The sequence below is a fragment of the Pan paniscus genome, chromosome 4, assembly GCF_029289425.2.
Source record: "Pan paniscus chromosome 4, NHGRI_mPanPan1-v2.0_pri, whole genome shotgun sequence".
In the NCBI taxonomy this organism is placed as follows: Eukaryota; Metazoa; Chordata; class Mammalia; order Primates; family Hominidae; genus Pan; species Pan paniscus.
This window is the reverse complement of record NC_073253.2, coordinates 21,408,120-21,428,955: the sequence shown is the minus strand read 5'-3', so window position 1 is coordinate 21,428,955 and position 20,836 is coordinate 21,408,120. Positions and strand designations below refer to the sequence as shown.

The window sequence follows — 20,836 nt, the reverse complement described above, 5'->3', positions numbered from 1 at the left end:
GTATAGAGGAAACAACATACTATGTGTAGAAATAAGACATATTTTTAAAAACCAAGAAATATTTAAAGAGATAGTGAACGTCTAATGTAACAAAAACTGCACTGGTTTACCACAAATAAATAAAAATAAATTATTCCAGTGAAATGAGAAAGGGTACAGGTAAGGGTAATCCTTTTAATTGAGTCATCATTTTCAAAGAGACTAGAAATCGGTTTTTACTTTATACTGAAGAGTATTCTTTATAAGAACTACTGTGCAGAATGAGATGAGGTATACTAATAAGCATTTAAAATTATCGCTATCAACACAATAAACCCTAACATTTAAACTTATCACAGTCAACCCAAAACAAAAGTTTTCTTCTGAATTAAAAACTATTTTACTTGGAAATAAACATTTCATTTGAAATAAACATTTCTTTAAAATTTGACTTACTGGAATAGATATTTTTTTCAAATTACAATCCTTTTCCAGGAGCTCATATACATACTTGGTGATGATCTAAGTAGGAAAGAAATAACACATTAAGATCCAATGTCATCCATTATCAAAACTGACATAAATTTTGGTAAATTGTTGCAAGTTATTGCTCTGAGTAAATATCTCTTCATCTTGGAATGCTCTGATACTATATTAAGAGACTCCTAATTACCCATAATGGTTTACTTCCTGCTGCTGTATGAATAACTATGAACCTTTGTATTAAGGATTAGGAACAATTAATATACATTAACAAAAATATACACAACTTTCTCTTTTTCAAGAGAATACTCTGAAAGTATATTTTCTTTTTTCAGTGTTTCTAAAATTTGTTTCTCCTATTATTTTCCTATAGGCATTATATTTAATATATTAATGGCACCTTAGTGACTCTGAATCTCAACACCTCTTTTGTGTTCACTGAATCGAGGAGGAAAAAGTCAGAGGTATTCTAAACAGAAAAGGAAAACTCATCCAGAAAGTCAGGGACCTGTCAGTAACACTGCTTATGCTAGGAAGAAACACAGTTCCTCTAGATGTCCATGTCCTAATTCCTGGAAACTGTGAATAAGTTATGTGACATATTAAATGAACCAACAGATATAACTGAAGTTTAGAACCTTGAAATGGCGAGATTTTCTAGGATTATCTGGGTGATGTATGTCTTTAAAAGTAGAAGATTACAGAAGAACAGTGGGTCAGAGAGATGCAAAGTGACTCAACTGGCTATTGCTTGTTTTCAACATGGAGGAAGAAAACAAGCCAAGAAATTTGGTAGCTTTTATAAAGTGGAATAACCTTCAGTTTACAGCAGTAAGAAAATGAGACCTCAGTCCTACAACTGCAAGGAACTGAATTCGGCCAGCAACCCTTATAAGCAGTAAACGAATTCTCCCCTAGATCCTAAAAACAGCTTGTTCACACCTTGATTTTAGCCCAGTGAAACTCATACGGGACTTCCGACCTACAGAATTGTTAAGATAATAAATTTGTGTTGCTTTAAGCCTCTAAATTTATAGTAATTTGTTATAGCAGCAAAAGAAAATCAACATACTATTTCTGTTAAGGAAGGCAAAGAGTAAGGAAGCAGACACCTGGAATAAAAACAAATATTAAATAGGTGGTACTAATGGTCATTTTAAGGAGTGTTTCTCCACCCCAAAATGTCTTAAGTTATCTATGCAAAATACCTCAGAGAATAATTTTAGCAGAAACATAATTAAAAGTCAAATTTTATGAAACAAAATCACAGGATGATTTTTTTAGAAAATTAAGATGTCAATTGCTTTGGTGCTGTATTCGTAATCTAAAATAGATTCTTTATCCTGCTTTCTTCAAGGAGTCCAAAATTCTTTCTTCTATGTATACGTATTCATTTCATTTTAGAAACAGTATATTAGATGTATGCTAGAACAGCTTTATCTTGGCTGGTAATGGTAATTTCAAAAGCTATGATACTACATTAGAACTAGGTAATAAAATGCTAGTTATTAAACTAATAGTATTCTTACATTTCAACATAGTAGTTAAAATTATGTTGATTATACCTTCACTGGGATGTAGTGGTACTGTAGACTTATAAGAGTAAACTAAAAATGTGGAGGTTCAAACTAAACATATGTGTAAAGTTATATATTATGACCTGCTGCTTTAAGAGAAATAGATTAAATAAGATTAGCAAAATGAGTGGTTTAACATTTCTGAAAATATCCTACTATCTATGAAATCACAAAATATCCCTACATTTGAAGTAACAACAAAACCAATGAAATTTAATCCAAATGAATTCTACCACCATGCCAAATACTTGAGACATAATCTGAGAATTAAAAAATTAAATACTACTGACCTTACAAAAAGAAAAAAGCTGGACAAACTAGAAGTCAACAGCTCTTACTAGGTACATCAGTTAATCCTCAAGGTTTATACTACAGGATAATATAAAACAATTCGAAAACTCAAAAATTGCTTATTTAGCTTTGAAAAACACGATAGAGCAAGTCTGGAATTTGCAACATAGCAAACCAAGTAATAAAACTATATATCAAGTAAGAGTTGGAGAAACACTACCTAACTTGCCTAATTTGCTTTGATCTCCAAATCCTTACTGTAGGAAAAAAGCAACCATAGATGAAATCATCTATCTTATAGGCAATTCTCCGTGTTCAGCATGCTCTCCTCAGCTCTAGTCATCCTCCAAAATACAGATCACATGTCAACTCCTTCAGGTAACTCTCACGGTCTCATCCCAACCCTCCAAGGTATGGCAAAGTGTCTCACCTCTATTTGCCTCTGGACATGACTGAATATCATTGTCTAACATACTACTCGAATATTGTTACCTGTCTGTTACACATCTACTTATAGAACACTATAATTTCGGTCTCCTACCTTTATTCCTTCTTGTATTCACAGGATACTCTGGCAAACAGAAGATACTTAAAATTGTACATGAATTCTCCTCTCTGTCCATCCTGTCTACATCTTTTGAGGGAGATACAAGTTCAAGATTTTTAAAAAAAAACATTTTCTAATTGCTAAATCAAGGCTTAGGAAGAAAGCATCAAGGACTCATTCATTGCCTTCCAGATTGCATAGAATTGCACTCTGCATTTAGAAAAACCAAAAAATGAAAAAGATAATTTCAAAAAGGAGATGAAAAAAGTATTTCTTTCCAAATGTCATCTGTGTTCAAATGTTCACTGGGAGCTGTGTTTATAGATGGAAAAGAAAAGGCTTAAGAGACTACGCAGGCTCTAAAATTATGTTTTCATTCTAATAAGAAACAGAGAATTTCCGTTGTCTGGTCTGATGTATATAGAGCTTGGAAGTAGGTACTACTGACCTTACAAAAACAAAAAAGGCTGAACAAACTGAAAGTCAACAACTCTCATTAGATCCATCAGAGAAGTGAGGCCACAGAGCAAACTGCTTCCCTGAAAATGGAGAGAGACAGACAAGCAGATATAAAATCAGTTTACAGGGTACCTCAGCTGAAGCCAGTACTAACATAAGAACACTTCAAACTGCAACGGAGGAACTGCTGGCGGGGTGTGGACTAGCTTAAGAGTTAAAAACTAGGAGGAGGTTCAACCTTAAGGGGGAGGGGACAAATTTTTATGAGTTTTACTTCCAGGAGGGCTACTAGGTTCTCACTACGAAGACTACATAAAAACTCTCCCGCAGGGGAAGGGGAAAAGTAACCATTTAAAAATACTCCAGAGCTCTCTATTGTCTTTAACAATGCCTGCAATAGTTGAAGAGAAACTATTTTACCAGAACCTAGCTGACCTGGCAGAAAGGGAAATGCCCAGCTCCGGCTCATTTAAGAGATGAGACCTAATAGAGGACTATAGAATATCTCCCCATCTACCCTAAGTTACCACCATATCAACAGAGTTCCTATAAAATACCAGGGGATTACAGCTAAAATAACTCTAAGAGTCAGGCCCTTTTTAAGGACCCTAGAAAAAAACCAAAGACAATAGAGGAGACAAAAACAAAGAACCTAGAGGAAACTGTAGCCTCTGACATGCAGCTAAAGCAAACAATAAACACAATCTAATGCCTAGCCAAATAAACATAAAATCTCACACTAAAGACCTATTTACTTCAGTTCCTTTTACCTGATATACATATCAGGCTTTCAACAAGTAGTTACCAGGCTGCTAAAAGGCAAAAACAAACAAACAAAACCCCCATGATCTGAAGAGACAAACCAAACATCAGAACTAGACTCAGATATAGCAGAGATAGTGGAATCATCAGATTAGGAATTTAAAACAACTATAATATGTTAAGGCTTTATTGGAAAAATGCACCACATACAGGAACAGATGGGTAATGTAAGGAGAAACATGGAAACCAAGATACAATAAAAAGTAAATGTTAGATCACAACCACTGTAACAAAAATGAAGACTGGGTTTACTAGGCTAATTAGTAGACTGGACATGGCCAAGGAAAGACTCAATGAGCTTAAAGATAAGTTAATGGAAATGTTCAAAATGTAAATGCAAAGAGAAAACAAGAATGAAAAGACAATACAGAATATTAGAGAACTGTGGGGCAATCACACAAGGTGTAACTTATGCATAATGAGAATACAAGGAGGAGAAGAGCAAAGAAACAGAGAAAATATTTGAAGCAATGATGGTTGAGAATATTCCAAAATTAATGACAGATAAAAAGTAACAGATCCAGGAAGTGCAGACAGCATCAAGCTGGATAAATAAAACAAAGAAACAAACAAAAAAAACTATACCTTGCCAAAGTGAAAATCTTAAAAGAAGCTGGTGGGGGAAGGGTGGAAATTTACTTACAGAGGAACAAAGATGAGAATTACATTGGACTTCTCTTACAAACTATGTAAGCAAGAAGACAGAGGAGGGAATTACTCAGTGTTGAAAGAAACCCCACCAACCTAGAATTTTATATCCTGCAAAGTTATCCTTCAAAAGTGAGGGAGAAATAATGACTTTCTGAGACAAATAAAAATTTAGGGAATTTTTCTCTTCTTTTTTTTTTTTTTTTTTTTTTTTGCCAGTAAACTTGCCTCACAAGAAATGTTAAAACTTATTTCAGAGAAAATGAAAATTACAGAGGTCAGGAATTTGGATCAACACAAAGAAACAGGAGTGTCAGACAAGAAAGAAATGAAGGTAAAATAAAATATTTTATTATTCTTATTTGATCTAACAGATAACAGTTTGTTTAAAATAACAGCAACAATGTATTTTGTGATTAGAGATAAGCAGAATGAATGTCAGCAATGTTATAAGCGACAAGACAGGAGAACTGATTATACTCTGTTATAAGGTACTTGTACTACACATGAAGATGTCTAGTGTCATTTGAAAGAAACACTGGAAAGAAAAATCTCCTACACCTGGCAATTTTCCTGGATTTCTTCTGATTCCTAAGAAGCTGCCATAAAGATAAAAGTTAAATGAATTCACAATGGAAGTGACAGAAAAATAATTTTGAGATTATATATTCATGGAATAAATATCCTGACTACTAATACAGTAATGCCCTCAAGGAATTAGAGTCTGACTCAAATTTTTCCAGCTCAGAGTTTCTGCATGCAGGGATTAAAGAAAATTGTTAAAAGGAGAGCAGGGGTGATCAATGAAATAAAACATAGAAATAAGGAAAATGAAGTATAATAAAAATGACTTCTCCATGGAGCACTTCCAATAGAAGGGTTATATTCATCCTACTATGAATTTACTTTTGACATTTATTAAGCACTTACTATGTGCTTATCATGTTCCTCATTCATCTCAGCATTACTTCAGGTCTTTAATTAAATAAGAAGCCAGCAATGATAACCTTTAGTCCAGTAACAGCACTGAAATTATTCTAGCTAGTTATAATTTAAGGGGGTGGGGAAGAGTGACATTAAGAAGCCTCCTAGAAGGTACTACAGATCCTTTTGAGAAATAAAATGTAATACACGATAATATATATTACTGCATAGGTAAGGTAAATAATATAAATACTTCAATTAAACACAAAGTTTATTTTATTACCAGATATTCAAGCTTTCATTCTTTCTTCCTCAGAAGAAAATTTCTCAATAGTAACAAACTAAATTTGGCCTTATTGATTCACGCAATAACAACTGTTATTTTACAACTTTATTAACTACATAAGATAAAAAATTTCTATATTAGGCATATTAGGAGAGTAAGAACATCAGCCCAAGACATAAAACACCAATACCCATACATCACCAGTCATACCCATCCCTATAGATGACACGTAAATGCTAAGAGAATCCTGACTTTAAACGTAAAGGTGGATAAATTGAATCAAAAGGGAAACTCTAAAAGATTTAAATATATCTATAAAATTTTTATGCCTCTTTCAACCAAATAAAATCTTAGAAAACAGACTCAGTAAGTATCTGAATTAATAAAATATGAACTAAAACATTAGAAGAAATCATTTTTTAAAAGTTTTTAAACATCTGAAACATTTTAAAAGAAAAATAACTTTTAAATGCTTAAAATATTTTAAAATAAACCATTTTTTCCGTGCTTGCATAGCGGTAAGTATACCTACCTGTTATGTGGGACACTGGGGTTTGATTCTCCCCACAACCAAAAAAAGAAAAGAAACAATTTGTAAACAGCCTTAGGATAATAAATCATTGCCTAGTAGAAATTTGGTTCTAAATGGCAGAATGAAATTAAGTCATTTATAATGAATACACTTAAGTGATAATAATACTCTGTTTTCTGCTTGAAATAATTACATATATCATGTTTACATTAAATGGATACTTACAAAACAGTTGAAAATAGTTTACTTTTACATAAGCATCTTCTTTTAACATTATTCATTTGCTTAGAAAGCCCTGATTTCACAAATCAGCCCAAAGGAGTCAAAACAAGCAATATGATTTATCACACTACAATGTATCACAAATGTAAATGAAGTTTGATATTATAAGCTCTTACTATATTGAAAGTTTAAAAATATTTTGAAGATAAACTTCCCTTTTTTTTTTAATTTGAGATGGAGTCTTGCACAGTTGCCCAGGCTGGAGTGCAGTGGTGCGATCTCAGCTCACTGCAAGCTCTGTCTCCTGGGTTCACGCCATTCTCCTGCCTCAGCCACCTGAGTAGCTGGGATTACAGGTGCCCACGACCACGCTCGGCTAATTTTTTGTACTTTTAGTAGAGACGGGATTTCACCCTGTTAGCCAGGATGGTCTTGATCTCCTGACCTCGTGATCCGCCCGCCTCGGCCTCCCAAAAACTTTCACTTTTAACACAATATTTAGCCAGGCACGGTGGGTCACACCTGTAATCCCAGAACTTTGGGAGGCCGAGGCAGGTGGATCACCTGAGATCAGGCGTTCGAAACCAGCCTGGCCAACATGGCAAAACCCTGTCTCTACTAAAAATACAAAATTAGCCAGGCATGGTGGTGCAAGCCTGTAATCCCAGCTACTTGGGAGGCTGAGGCAGGAGAATCACTTGAACCTGGGAGGCAGAAGTTGCAGTGAGCTGAAATAGCGCCATTGCACTCCAGCCTGGGCAACGAGAACAAGACTCCGTCTCAAAAATAAATAAATAAATAAATAAATAAATAAAACAAAAATACAATATTTATTCTATCTATTCCATGTTACTCAGTTTCACTTTGCTTATTATGATTAATAAAAATACAATTTAAAATCCCCAAACCATTTATTTTGAGAGGCAGAGGCTTCAAGATCTTTGTATTCAGTATGTAACTGAATAATTGGTTGGATTCCTCAATTTAAAATATACCAATAAATGGGGGATAGTGCCCCACCAGGTCTCAGGAGCAGAAGGGAGGCAGATCTCACTCCTGGAAATCTAATCCTTGGCATGGTCTGCCACCGAAGGAGTAGGGAGCAAATCCTGCCAAAGTCCTACCTGGGTCAAAGGAAATGCAAGAGTGGTGCCAGTTGCTGAAGGAAGCACCCACCAAAGCCTCTGAATGGACAAGGACGAGGGGAGTAATCTCTCGCCTCCCTGCCCCTTTTCTCAGTTCACTGTTGTGAACTTGGCAAAGGCTTTTCCCACCAGGATTTATGAGCATGGCCTTAAAGAGACAACTTCTTGAGTTTCTCCAGTGGCTTCACCCCTACTGAAGGTGAACACTGGCTGGGGGAGGGTGCTTTTCATGCTTCTCCATTGCCTCTGCTCCTGCACCCACCAACCAGCTCTTACAATTAAGTGCTACCTACTGACTGTAGCCTGAAATACACGACCAATCAAAATTACATTGCTAAAACAAGCAACATCTGAGAAAGCCAGTTAACAAACCTATCTATATCCAAGAAACCCATATAGAGCCTTGGCACCCTGAAAGCGCCAAGAAACAAATCCAATCAATCACAAACAATACACACCACAGTCATACCCACAAGGGAAAAAAGAATAACAAATCAAGCCGCCCCATCCAAATGACAGCAAACTAAAAAAAAAAAAAAAAAAAAAAAAAAAGAGAAGTATGAGCTCTCTTAGATGAGAATGAACAGTGCAAGAACTCTGGCAATACAAAAAGCCAGAGTGTTTCATCATCTCTAAATGATCCCACTAGTTCCCCAGCAATGGATCCTAACCAGAATAAAAATTCTGAAATGACAGATAATTCAGAATATGGGTGGCAAAGAAACTGAATGGGACCCAGAAGGAAGCTGAAATCCAACATGAAGAAATCAGAAAAACAATTCAGAAACTGAAGATGACATAGCTGCTATATTAAGAAAGAACCAAATGGAACTTCTGGTATTGAAAAATTCACTACAAGGGGCTTGTTGTGGTGGCTCACGCCTGTAATCTTAGCACTTTGTAAGGTCAAAGCAGGAGGATCTCTTGAACCCAGGAGTTCAAGACCAGCCTGGGCAACATAGGGAGACCTTGTCTCTTAAAAAAAAAAAAAAAAGAGAAAACTCACTACAGGAATGTCTTTTTCTTTTCCTTTTTGAGACAGTCTCGCTCTGTTGCCCGAGCTGGAATGCAATAGCATGATCATAGCTCACTGCAGCCTCAAACTCCTGGGCTCAACTGATCCTCCCACTTTAGCCACTGAAGCAGCTGGGACTACAGGTGCATGTCACCATGCCCAGATAATTTTTACATTTTTTTCATAGAAACCAGGTCTCACTATGTTGGCCAGGCTGGTCTTGAACTCCTTGAACTTATGCAATCCTCCCAACTTGGCCTCCAAGTAGTTCTAACATGAATAGTTCTAGGCGTGAGCCACTGTGCCCAGCCAGGAATTTCAAACTACAATTGGAAGTCTTAACAATAGAATACATCAAGCAGAAGAAGGAATCTCAGAGCTCAAAGACTGGCCCTTCCAAGTCAACCCAGACAAAAATAAAGAAAAAATAATTGTAAAAACTGAATAAAGCCTTCAAGAAATATGGGATTATGTAAAGTGACCAAATCTATGACTTACTGGCATTCCTGAGTGAGAAGACAAAGTAAGCAACTAGGAAAACATATTTGAGGATATAATTAAGAAGTTTCTCTAATCTTGCTTAAATTGGTCAACATGCAGATACAAGAAATCCAGAGAACTCCTGCAAGATACTATACAAGATGACCTTCCCCAAGACACACAGTCATCAGACTATCCAAGATCAATGCAAAAATTCTTAAAAGGCAGCCATGGAAAAGAATCACGTCACCAATAAAAGAAAATCCATGAGATTAACAGCAGAATTCTCAGCAGAAACCTTATAAGCCAAAAGAGACTGGGGACCCATTTTTAGCATTCTTTAAGAAAAGAAATTTCTGCCAAGAATTTCATATCCCACCCAACTAAGCTTCACAAACAAAAGAGAAATACAGTTGTTCCCAGACAAGCAATTGCTAAAGGAATTGATCACTAGCAAAAAATGCTTATGGGGTATCTGAACATGGAAATGAAAGAATGATACCTGCTACCACAAAAGCACATGCAAGCACATAGCCTACAGACCCAATAAAGCAACTACACTGTTGAGACTACCATGCAACTAGCTAACGACACCACACGGGAAGAAAACCTCAAATATCAATACTAACCTTGAATGCAAACAATGTATACACTCCACTTAAAAGACACTGAGTGGCAAACTGGATGGAAAAACAAGACCCATCCTTCTACTGTCTTCAAGAGAGCAATCTCACATGTAATGACACACAAAGGCTCAAAGTAAAGATCTATCTATACAGAAAGATCTTTCTCAAAGTAAAGATCTATCTATACAGAAAGATCTTTCTCAAAGTAAAAATCTTTCTATAGAGAAAGATCTATCATGCAAGTAAAAACAAAAAAGGGCAGAGGTTGTTATTCCTATATCAGATAAAATAGACTTTAACAATAAAAAGGACAAAAAGTAATATTACATAATGATAAAGGGTTTTATTCAACAAATAAATAGGCAACCAACATTGGAGCACCCAAATCTATAAAACAATTACTTCTAGACCTAAGAAAAGACTTATACAGCCACACAATAATAAGGGGAGAATTTAACATCCCACAAAAGCTATTAAACAGATCATCAAGGCAGAAAACAAACAAACAAAAATCTGAACTTAAATTTGACACTTAATTAATTGAACCTAATAGACATCTATGGAATACTCCACCCAACAACAACAAAATATATATTATTCTCATCTGCACACAGAACATATTTCAGGATTGCTGACATGCTTGGTCATAATACAAGTCTTGGTAAATTTTTTGAAAAAACTAAATTAAAAAATAAAATAAATAAAAAATGAATCATACGAAACATCTTCTCAGACCATGGTGGAATAAAAATAGAAATCAACACCATGAAGAACTCTCAAAACCACACAAACTATATATGGATATCATTACATGAAAGTCTTGAATGACTTCTGGATAAACAATGAAATTAAAGCAAAAATCAAAAAATTCTTTTAAACAAACAAAAATAGAGACACATACACCTCTGGGATGTGGCAAAAGCATTCAGAGGAAAGTTTGTAGTGCTAAATGACTGCATCAAGAAAACAGAAAAATCTTAGCTGGGTGCGGTGGCTCATGCCTGTAATCCCAGCACTTTGGGAGGCTGAGGCAGGCGGATCAAGAGATCAGGAGATGGAGACCACCCTGGCTAACATGGTGAAACTCTGGCTCTACTAAAAAAATACAAAAAATTAGCTGGGCATGGTAGTGAGCACCTTGTAGTCCCAGCTACTCCAGAGACTGAGGCAGGAGAATCCTGTGAACCCGGGAGGCGGAGCTTGCAGTGATCCGAGATCATGCCACTGCACTCCAGCCTGGGACACAGAGCAAGACTCCATCTCAAAAAAAAAAAAAAAAAAAAAAAAAGGAAAACAGAAAAATCTCAAAATTAACAACCTATCCTTGCACCTAAGGGAACTAGAAAAACAAGAACAAACTAAATTCAAAGCTGGTAGAAGGAAAAAATAATTAAAATCAGAACAGAACTAAATGAAATTGAGACCCCAAAAAACCATCCAAATGATCAACAAAATAAAAAATTTGGTTCTTTGAAAGATAAATAAAATTGATAAACTGTTAGCTAGATTAACAAAGAAATAAATCTATGCACAATCAGAAATGACAAAGATGACATCACAATTGATCCCAGAGAGATATAAAAGATCCTCAGAGACTACTATATACATCTCTATACACACAGACTAGAAAATTTAGAAGAAATGGATACATTCCCTGAAACACACAACCTCCCAAGATAGAATGAAGAAGAAACAACAATATCGAACAAGTGATGAAACTGAATCAGTAATTTAAAAAAACTACCAACCAAAAAAAGCCCTGGAACAGATTGATTCACAGCTGAATTCTACCAATTCTACTAGATACGCAAAGAGCTAGTACCAATCCCATTGAAACTATTACAAAAAGTCAAGGAGGAGGGACTCCTCCCTAACTCCCTATCCCAATCTGGTAAAGATACAATACGAAATATCCCTGATGAACAGAGACCAATCAATCCTCAACAAAATATTAGCAAATTGAATCCAGCAGCACATCAAAAAGTTAATTCACCATGATCAAGTGGGCTTTATTCCTGGAATGCAAGGATAGTTCACCATATGCAAATCAATAAATGTGATTCATTACATAAACAGAATTAAAAACAAAAACGATTTTTTGTTATTTATTGTTATTGAGATGATCATTCATCTCAACAGACACAGAAAAATGCTTTCATTAAATCCAACATCCTTCATGATAAAAACCCTCAACAAACTAGCCATCGAAGGAACACATCTCAAAATAATAAGAGTCATCTATGAAAAACACACACCCAATATCATACCGTACAGGCAAAAGTTAGAAGTACTCCCCCTAAGAAGATATCCAGTCTCATCACTCCTATTCAAGATAGTACTGAAAGTCCTAGCCAGAGCAATCAGGCAAGAGGAAGAAATAAAAGGTATCTGATATGGTTTGTTTGGCTCTCTGTCCCAAACTTCAAATCTCATCTCGAATTGTAATCCCCACCTCTCAAGGGAGGGAAGTGAATACATTATGGGGACAGTTTCCCCCTTTCTGTTCTCATGATAGTGAGTGAATTTTCATGAGATCTGATGGTTTCATAAACAGGAGTTTTTCCTGTGCTCTCACATGCTTGAACTTCTCTCTCCTGCTGGATGTGAAGAAGGTCCTTGCTTGCCCTTTGCTTTCTGCTATGATTGTAAATTTCCTGAGGGCAATTAAAACCCTTTCCTTTACAAATTACACAGACTTGGGTATTTCTTTATAGAAGTGTGAGAATGGACTACTACAGCATCTAAATAGGAAAAGAGAAAGTCACATTATCTCTTTTCATTGCTGATATGATTCTATATCTAGAAAACCCTAAAGATTCCACTATATGACTCGTAGACAAGATAAATGACTTCAGCGAACTCTCAGGACAGAAAATCGAAACACAAAAATTAGCATTTCTATATACCAATAACATTCAAGCTGAGAACCAAATTAAGAATGCAATACCATTTACAATAGCCACTAAAAAAAAAAATCTAAAAATACATCTAACATGGGAGGCAAAAGATCTCTAGAAGGAGAATTGCAAAACAGTGCTGAAAGACTCACAGATGACAAAAACAAATGGAAAAGAATTTCATGCTAATGAGTTGGAGGAATCAATATCATTAAAATATTTATACTGCCCAAAGCAATCTATGGATTCAATGATATTCCTATCAAATTACCAATGTCATTTTTCACAGAATTAGAAAAAGTTATTCTAAAATTCACATGGAACCAAAAAAGAGACCAAGTAGTCAAGCCAATCCTAAGCAAAAATAAATAAATAAAATAAAATCAAGCTGGAAGCATCACATTACCTGAATTGAAACTATGCTACAAGGCTACAGTAAACAAAACAGCATGGTACTGGTACAAAAATAGATACATAGGCCAATGGAACAGAATACGGACCCCCTGAAATAAAGTCACACACCACCAACCAACTGATCTTCAACAAAGTCAGTAAAAATAAACAATGGGGAAAGGATACCCTATTCAATAAATGGTGCTGGGAAAATTGGCTAACCATAGGCAGAAGAATAAAACTTGACCCCTACTTCTTACCATATAGAAAAATTAACCCAACATGGATTAAAGACTTACATGTAAGACCTCAAACTAAAAATCCTAGAAGAGAACCTAGGAAATACTCTTCCAGATGGTGGCCTAAGCAAAGAATTTATGACAAAGTCCTCAAAAGCAAATGCAACAAAAACAAAAATTGACAACTGGGACCTAATTAAACTACAGAGCTTCTACGCTACAAAGGAGACTGTCAAACGAGTTAACTGACAATCTATAGAACAGAAGAAATTATTTTAAAACTATGCATCTGACAAAGGATTAATATCTAGAATCTGTAAGGTGCTTAAACTATTGAACAACCAAAAAACAAATAACCTCATCAAAAAGTGGGCAAAGGTCCACGTTTGAACAGTTCTCAAAAGAGATATATAAGCAGCCAACAAACATGAAAAAAATGCTCAAATCACTAATCACCAGAGAGATGCAAATCAAAGCCACTATGAGATACCTTCTCACAATATTCAGAATGGCTGTTATTCAAAAGTTAGAAAATAAAAGATGTTGGTGAGGCTGCAGAGGAAAGAGAACACTTATACATTGTTAGTGGGAATGTAAGTTAGTTAGCCCCTGCGGAAAGCAGTTTGTTGATTTCTGAAAGAACTAAAAATGGACTTAGCACTCAAACCAGCAATCCCATTACTGTGTATACAACCAAAGAAAAATAAATCATTCTACCAAAAAGATACCTGCACTCATATGTTTATTGTAGCACTATTCACAATAGCAAAGACATAGAGTCAACCCAGGTGTCCATCGATAGTATGGACTGAATAAAGAAAATGTGGTACACATACATGATGGAATACTATGCAGCCAGAAAAAAGAATGAAATCATGTCCTTTGCAGCACCATGGATGCAGCTGAAGACCATTATCCTAAGTGAATTAATGCAGAAACAAAACCAAATACTACATGTTCTCACTTATAAGTGACAGCTAAACATTGGGTACACATGGGCACAAAGATGGGAACAATAAACACTAGGGAATGCAAAAGTAGGCAGGGAGGGAAGAAAGGAGGGAAGGTAAGGGTTGAAAAACTATCAGGTACTATGTTCACTAGTTGGGTGATGAACTCATTAGATGCCCAGACCTCAGCATCATGCAATATACCCATGTAACAAACCTGCACATGTACCCACTGAATCCAAAATTTAAAAATAAATAAAATATTCTTTCTATATTACAAAAAATAAAATGTACCAATATTATAGATACCAGTGGCTGGAACGGGTTGGGTGGGGGTTGAGGGTGGAATGAAGAGATGGTAGTTAATGGATACAAACATACAGTTAGGTGGAAGGTAAAAATTCTAATGTTTGATAACAGAGTAGGGCAATTATGGTTAGCAATAATGTACTGCATGTTAAGTAGCTAGAAGAGAGTACTTAAAATGTTCTTAACACACTGAAATGGTCAAGGTGACAAATACCCCAGATACCCTGTCTTCATCATTACACATTCTATGCATATAACAAAGTATCAGAAGTACCCCATAAATGTGTAAAATAATATGTATCAGTAACAGGAAATAAAAACTTACAGCTTTTTAAAAACCAGTCTTACTCATTTCATCTCTAAACAGACCAATTGCAATTGGTAGGAGATTTCAGCTTTGAGCAATAACCTGATTTAAAATGTGTTTATCCCCAGTGCAGTATGTTAGGAACATTCACAATGTGTAATATTTACCTTTAGGGCCAAGAAGTATATTATGGTTCAATGGAAACAAATTTAGTATTACACCAGCAACATAATATAGTGTTTCTACAAATAGTAAAAGTTAATAAGCAGGTGAAACCTATATATTGAATTTAATTTCACAGATTATTTTTTACGTTTTACAAAATGGGAAAATTTATCACTAATATTGATTAACCAAAAAAAGCAAATGTTGATGCTCAAATATTAAATAACCACTCTTGGAAAATATCAAATTTTGATATTTTTACAAAAAAACCCTGCATGCATAATTAGGCTTACTTTCTACTTTTTCCTGCTCTTACATTTTAGACGAATGTCTTATATATCACATTAAAATTTTGTTTTGTTGTTTTTCACTCAAGCTGGCAGGTTTTATTCTTTGTAGTTACTGAATCATTTTATCCCGTACCTTTTATTTACCTTGCTTTTTCTATGTTTCTTTCTTTCTCTTCCTATATTTTAATAGGTTAAGTTTTCCTTATTTCTCACTCTCCGGTATAAAAGTGATATATTCTGGTACTATTCCTCTAGTGACATCCTTAGAGTTTTAACATGAATACTTAGCATACTTACATCTAAAATAAATCTTCTTTTCTTGAATAGTTCAAAGACTTTAGAGAGATTTACCCCATCTTTTTAACACATCTTACCTCCTTCATATTATTTTTAAATAGTATATTTTTCTACCTTGGTTTTGTATTTGTTGTTACTTATTATTGTTGTTGCTTTATATAGCTAAAGTTCCTTTACACTGCTCACAGCCTTACCAATTCCATTGCTCAGCATTCTTTCTTAGTTGCATCTCACTTTCTTTCTTCTTAATTCAGTTTGCTTCTTTGGTAGCTCTTTAGCAAAAGGTAAACTGTCAGCCTTTGTCTGAAAATATATGTATCTGAACCTAATTTTGAATTATGGTTTTATTTGAGCATACAATTCTGGATCAACAGTTATTTCCTCTGGTGTCTTCTGGTATCCACAGTTGTTAATGTTTCAGCTGTCAGTCTAGCTGAGGTTGTAGATAATCATGCTTCATTATCTGCTTGCTTTTATAATCTTCCCTATGCCTTTGATGTGCCAAAGATTCACTATAATACCTAGGTGTAGGTTCAGTTTTATTAATCCTCCTAAGGACTCAATGTAGTTCCTGAATCTTTTACCAATTCAAGACAATTCACAGATAATGTTTCTTCAAATATTTCCTTACTCTTTCTTTTTCTAGAACTCCTATTAATACATGCTAAACATTTTCATTCTACTATCCCTGTTATAAGCTCTTTTTCATATTTTCCATCTCTTTTTAAAATCTTTCTGAGCTATATACTAAGTAATTTTATTGAGATAAGTTATCTTCTAGTAGACCAACTCTCCCTTCAGCTATGTCTAATCTTCTATTTAAGTAGGCTGTTGAATTTTAACTTGACTATATTTTGATTTATATACATTTCATTTGGTATTATTTAAAATCTATTCTTTTAAAATATTTTGTTAACCTTTTTAATGTTTTCAAGCATTTTAAATATTTATTTTAAGGTCTCTGACTCATAGTTCTATTATCAAAAGATAATATGCCTATAGCTCTCCATTATAGTCATATTTTTAAAAATAAGCTTAAGGCATACCACCTTCGTAGAGCTTTTCCCCTAAAATATTTGCCTTTCTCTGATTTCCTTTGTCAGCCAAAGTCTACTCAGCAAATAATTATTCACTAGCTTTTACTTTTCTGATTACTGTATTTCTTAATTTATTTTTTTTTCGGTAAAGGTTCTCACTTTGTCATCCAGGCTGGAGTGTGCAGTGGCGCGATCTCGGCTCACTGTAGCCTTGACCTCTGGGCACAAATGATCCTCCCACCTCAGCTCCCCAAGTAGCTGGGACTACAGGCCTGTGCCACCACGCCTGGCTAATTTTTTGTATTTTTTGTAGAGATGGAGTTTCACCATGTTGCCCAGGCTAGTCTCAAACTCCTGAGCTCAAGCAATTCACCCACCTTAGCCTCCCAAAGTGCTAGGATTATAGGCATGAGCCACCATGCCCAGTCCTGATTATTATATTTAAGTCTCATTTCCTCTGCTTGATGTAAGTTCCTTGAGAAGAAAGACTGTAGTTTTACTTAATCCTAACTCAAAACCAAGTAGAACAATGTACTCAACAAATTTTTGTTGGTTTTTAACTATTTTTAATCATTTATTAATACATTAACAGAAACAGACTCTAAAAGAGAACCCTGAAACACAGATGATTATCCATTTACCCTCCCAATTCTTTCTGGAGATTTCTCAATCCCATAAGTTTGAGACTAAAATATTTAATATAATATTTAATAAACAATAATAAAATATTTAATATACATGGTATTCTTAGATTTTAGGGTGAAAGGGTAGCTAATATGAACAGGCCCGAGGTTAATTTTGGGTATTTTATGATATTTTATTCAGTGTTTATATGTAAAAATACTGCAGCTAAAATCCAGCATGATTAAATCCAAAGTTAACTCATGTCACAATAAGCAAGGAAGTTCATTACTAGATAATCTGAGCATCTGTAGTACTTCCACTGAAAGAAGCACTGAAAAAAATACTGAAGTCTGCAGAGTACACCACCCCCACAGCCCCTTCAGTCTCTACTCCTTCCTAACAGCCAACTTTACCTCTCCAGATACAAATAGAAAACATTACCTAGTCACTTCACATTGCTAGGAGTGGTAATTCAGCATCCATTTCATGTTACTGGCCAAGAAGAGGAATAGAAGAGTCCTGGCCATCTCAAAAACAAAAAAAAAGTAATCTTCCCTTCAATATTTTCAGGCTGTGATATTGGGAATGCAATGAGAGGAAGGCAGAAAAAAAATCACCTATATTTCCTCCTTTGTCAGGTCTCATTTTTCTGTTTCAGGGCTTCATCTGAGTTTCAAAATTAAATTAAATTAAAAATTCCTTGCGCTGATGTCAGTAGGTACTCCTATTTTCTACTACACATACACATATGTATACAGATAAAATGGATATAAATAAATATATATATACTGCATCCTATTTACTTCTAAATTTACCTATCTGCAGAAAGTAAAAACTGAATATATATGTATGTACATGCACAGACACACAAATATATTTGCTGAGGGCCTAAAAGCACCGGCATCACTAGCAATGCACAGATCTTGGGGTGGGGCAGGTGTGTGCATGTGCATGTGTCTAAACAGTCATGCAATACTTAGTGAAGGGGATATATTCTGAGAAATGCATCATTAGGTGACTTTGTTGCTGTATGAACATCATAGACTGCACTTTCAGAAACTCAGATAGCACAACCTACTACACATCTAGGCTACATGGTATAGCCTACTACTCCTAGGCTACAAACTTGTACAGCATGATACCGTACTAAATACGGTGGGCAACTGTGACATAAGGGTGTATTTCTGTATCTAAATATACCTAAAAAGGGAAGGGCACAGTGGCTCATGCCGGTAATCCCAGCACTTTGGGAGGCTGAGGTGGGCGGATCACCTGAGTTCAGGAATTCAAGACCAGCCTAGCCAACATGGCAAAACCCCACCTCTACTAAAAATACAAACATTAGGCAGGCATGGTGGCATGCACCTGTAGCCTCAAGCTACCTGGGAGGCTAAGGTAGGAGAATCGCTTGAACTCAGGAGGCAGAGGTTGCAGTGAACCGAGATTGCACCACTGTACTCCAGACTGGGCAACAAAGTGAGACTCCGATACACACCTAAACATAGAAAAGGTAGAGTAGAAAGACAATATTTTAATCTTACGGAGCCACCTTATATATGTGGTCCATTGTTGACCACATCATTATGTTGTTTATGGCTGTGGAGAGGTGTGTGTGTGTGTGTGTGTGTGTCCATGTCCAATTCCCCACTAAGAGGAGTCAGAACTCACTGGAGAAAAGGCTGATTCAAGACCTGGAGCACAGAAAGTACAAGATAAATCCAAAAAGTATTTTTTGTACCAAAAATTAAGAAAATACTGAAAGAGTGGCTTATACATTTTAAAAGAACACAGAAATCTGCCTGATGAGGATCCTTCTGGCTAAATCTGGGATAATTTAGGCATCAAAATAATGGCAGCAATGGATCATATCACCTATTAAATAAAACAAGAATCTATGAGTCCATAATGATATAAATAAAGTAAAAGGGAAGGAGGAAGAATGCTCTTCCTTACAGCAGAATCCCAACTAATACATAGAAAGGAAATGACATAGTTAGAAAATCAATGGATGCTAAAATTAGTAGGTAAAAGATTCATAGTTTCAAGTATCTTCCCCCAAATTACTTATTAATTACAAAGAGAAAAATAATATTACTTTTGTGGTGAGATCTGAAAGACATCACCAATACTGGAACAGGTCAAAATCAGACGCTCTTGATATCATGCTTGGAGGATAAAAGATCACTTCGAAAGTACTTCTGCCAAAAATGCATAACCTGAATCGAATCATGAGAAAACACATATAACATTCAAATTGAGAGCCACTCTACAAATATCCTGTACTCCTCAAAAAATGTCAAGGTCAAGAAAGATAAAGAGAAGATAAGGAGTTGTTAAAGAATAAAGAGACATGACAACTAAATGCAATGTGTGAACCTGGATTTGATCCTGTACTTCACGAAAAGTAGCTATTTATTAAGTATATTGTGCAACATTAGCAAAATTTAAACATAATCTATAGAATAATATTTTATTAATGCAAAATTTCTTGATTCTGATAATTATAAAGAGAATGTTCTTGTTCTTAAGAAATATACACAAATATATTAGTAGTAAAGGGGGATAATGTTTTGAAAATATGCAAATGTTTCAGAAAAAGATTAAGTAATATATAACACAGGAATTTACATAATTACAAGGAACCATATATATAAGTGTGAAAATATAACAAAACAAAAAGTTATTTTAAAATTTCTCAAACTGTTCATATTTCTAGTTCAGATGCTACTGACATTGCATCTTTAGCCACAGGTTATTTCAATAAAAATGCAGCAGATGACAAATAGGGTAATAACAATTTGCTTTCATCAAAAGACTTTAATTTCTTAAAATGTTGCAAGACTACAACTATACTTACGGATATTTTCACCCATTGTTGTTTGTCAAAATCAAGACAACTGAAGTAAATGCCATACTTTGTTGTTTGTGCCATTGTTTATCCCCTATATAAAATTATCTTAACTTCCCCATTGTCTTCAATTCCCCAAAACTCAAATCAAATACTACCCTCCTAACTGAAGTTTTTACTGACTTTGCCAATGAATTCTGTGCCCTTCTTTTAACATGTGTCATTCCATCATGATTATCTCATATTCTCATTTGTGTACTGAACTATAAGCACCTTATAAATAAGAATTATATCCTACTTCATTGTAGCATCAACCACAATACAGGTGCACAATACATGAATAATGAATGAATGAAAAAAATTTAATTAGTAGTGCCTGCAGACATGTGACACTTTTTATAAAGAACTATATGAAAAACAATATTTTAAAAAGGAAGTTCTGTA

At 35.0% G+C, this 20,836-nt stretch overlaps 1 protein-coding gene across 15 annotated transcripts in view; it reads right to left on the bottom strand.

The window, feature by feature from the left end:
• Positions 1-20,836, bottom strand: part of ARB2A (ARB2 cotranscriptional regulator A) — a 493,453-nt gene that overhangs the window by 345,850 nt on the left and 126,767 nt on the right. For 14 of the 15 annotated variants that reach the window (XM_034959777.3, XM_063604384.1, XM_055112191.1 and 11 more), the window contains one exon: positions 436-501. The exons of the other annotated variant lie outside the window; for it this stretch is intronic. In XM_034959777.3, coding sequence (XP_034815668.1) covers positions 436-501 — 66 coding nt within the window. The remainder of the gene's footprint in view (positions 1-435; positions 502-20,836) is intronic. 15 annotated transcript variants of the gene reach the window in all.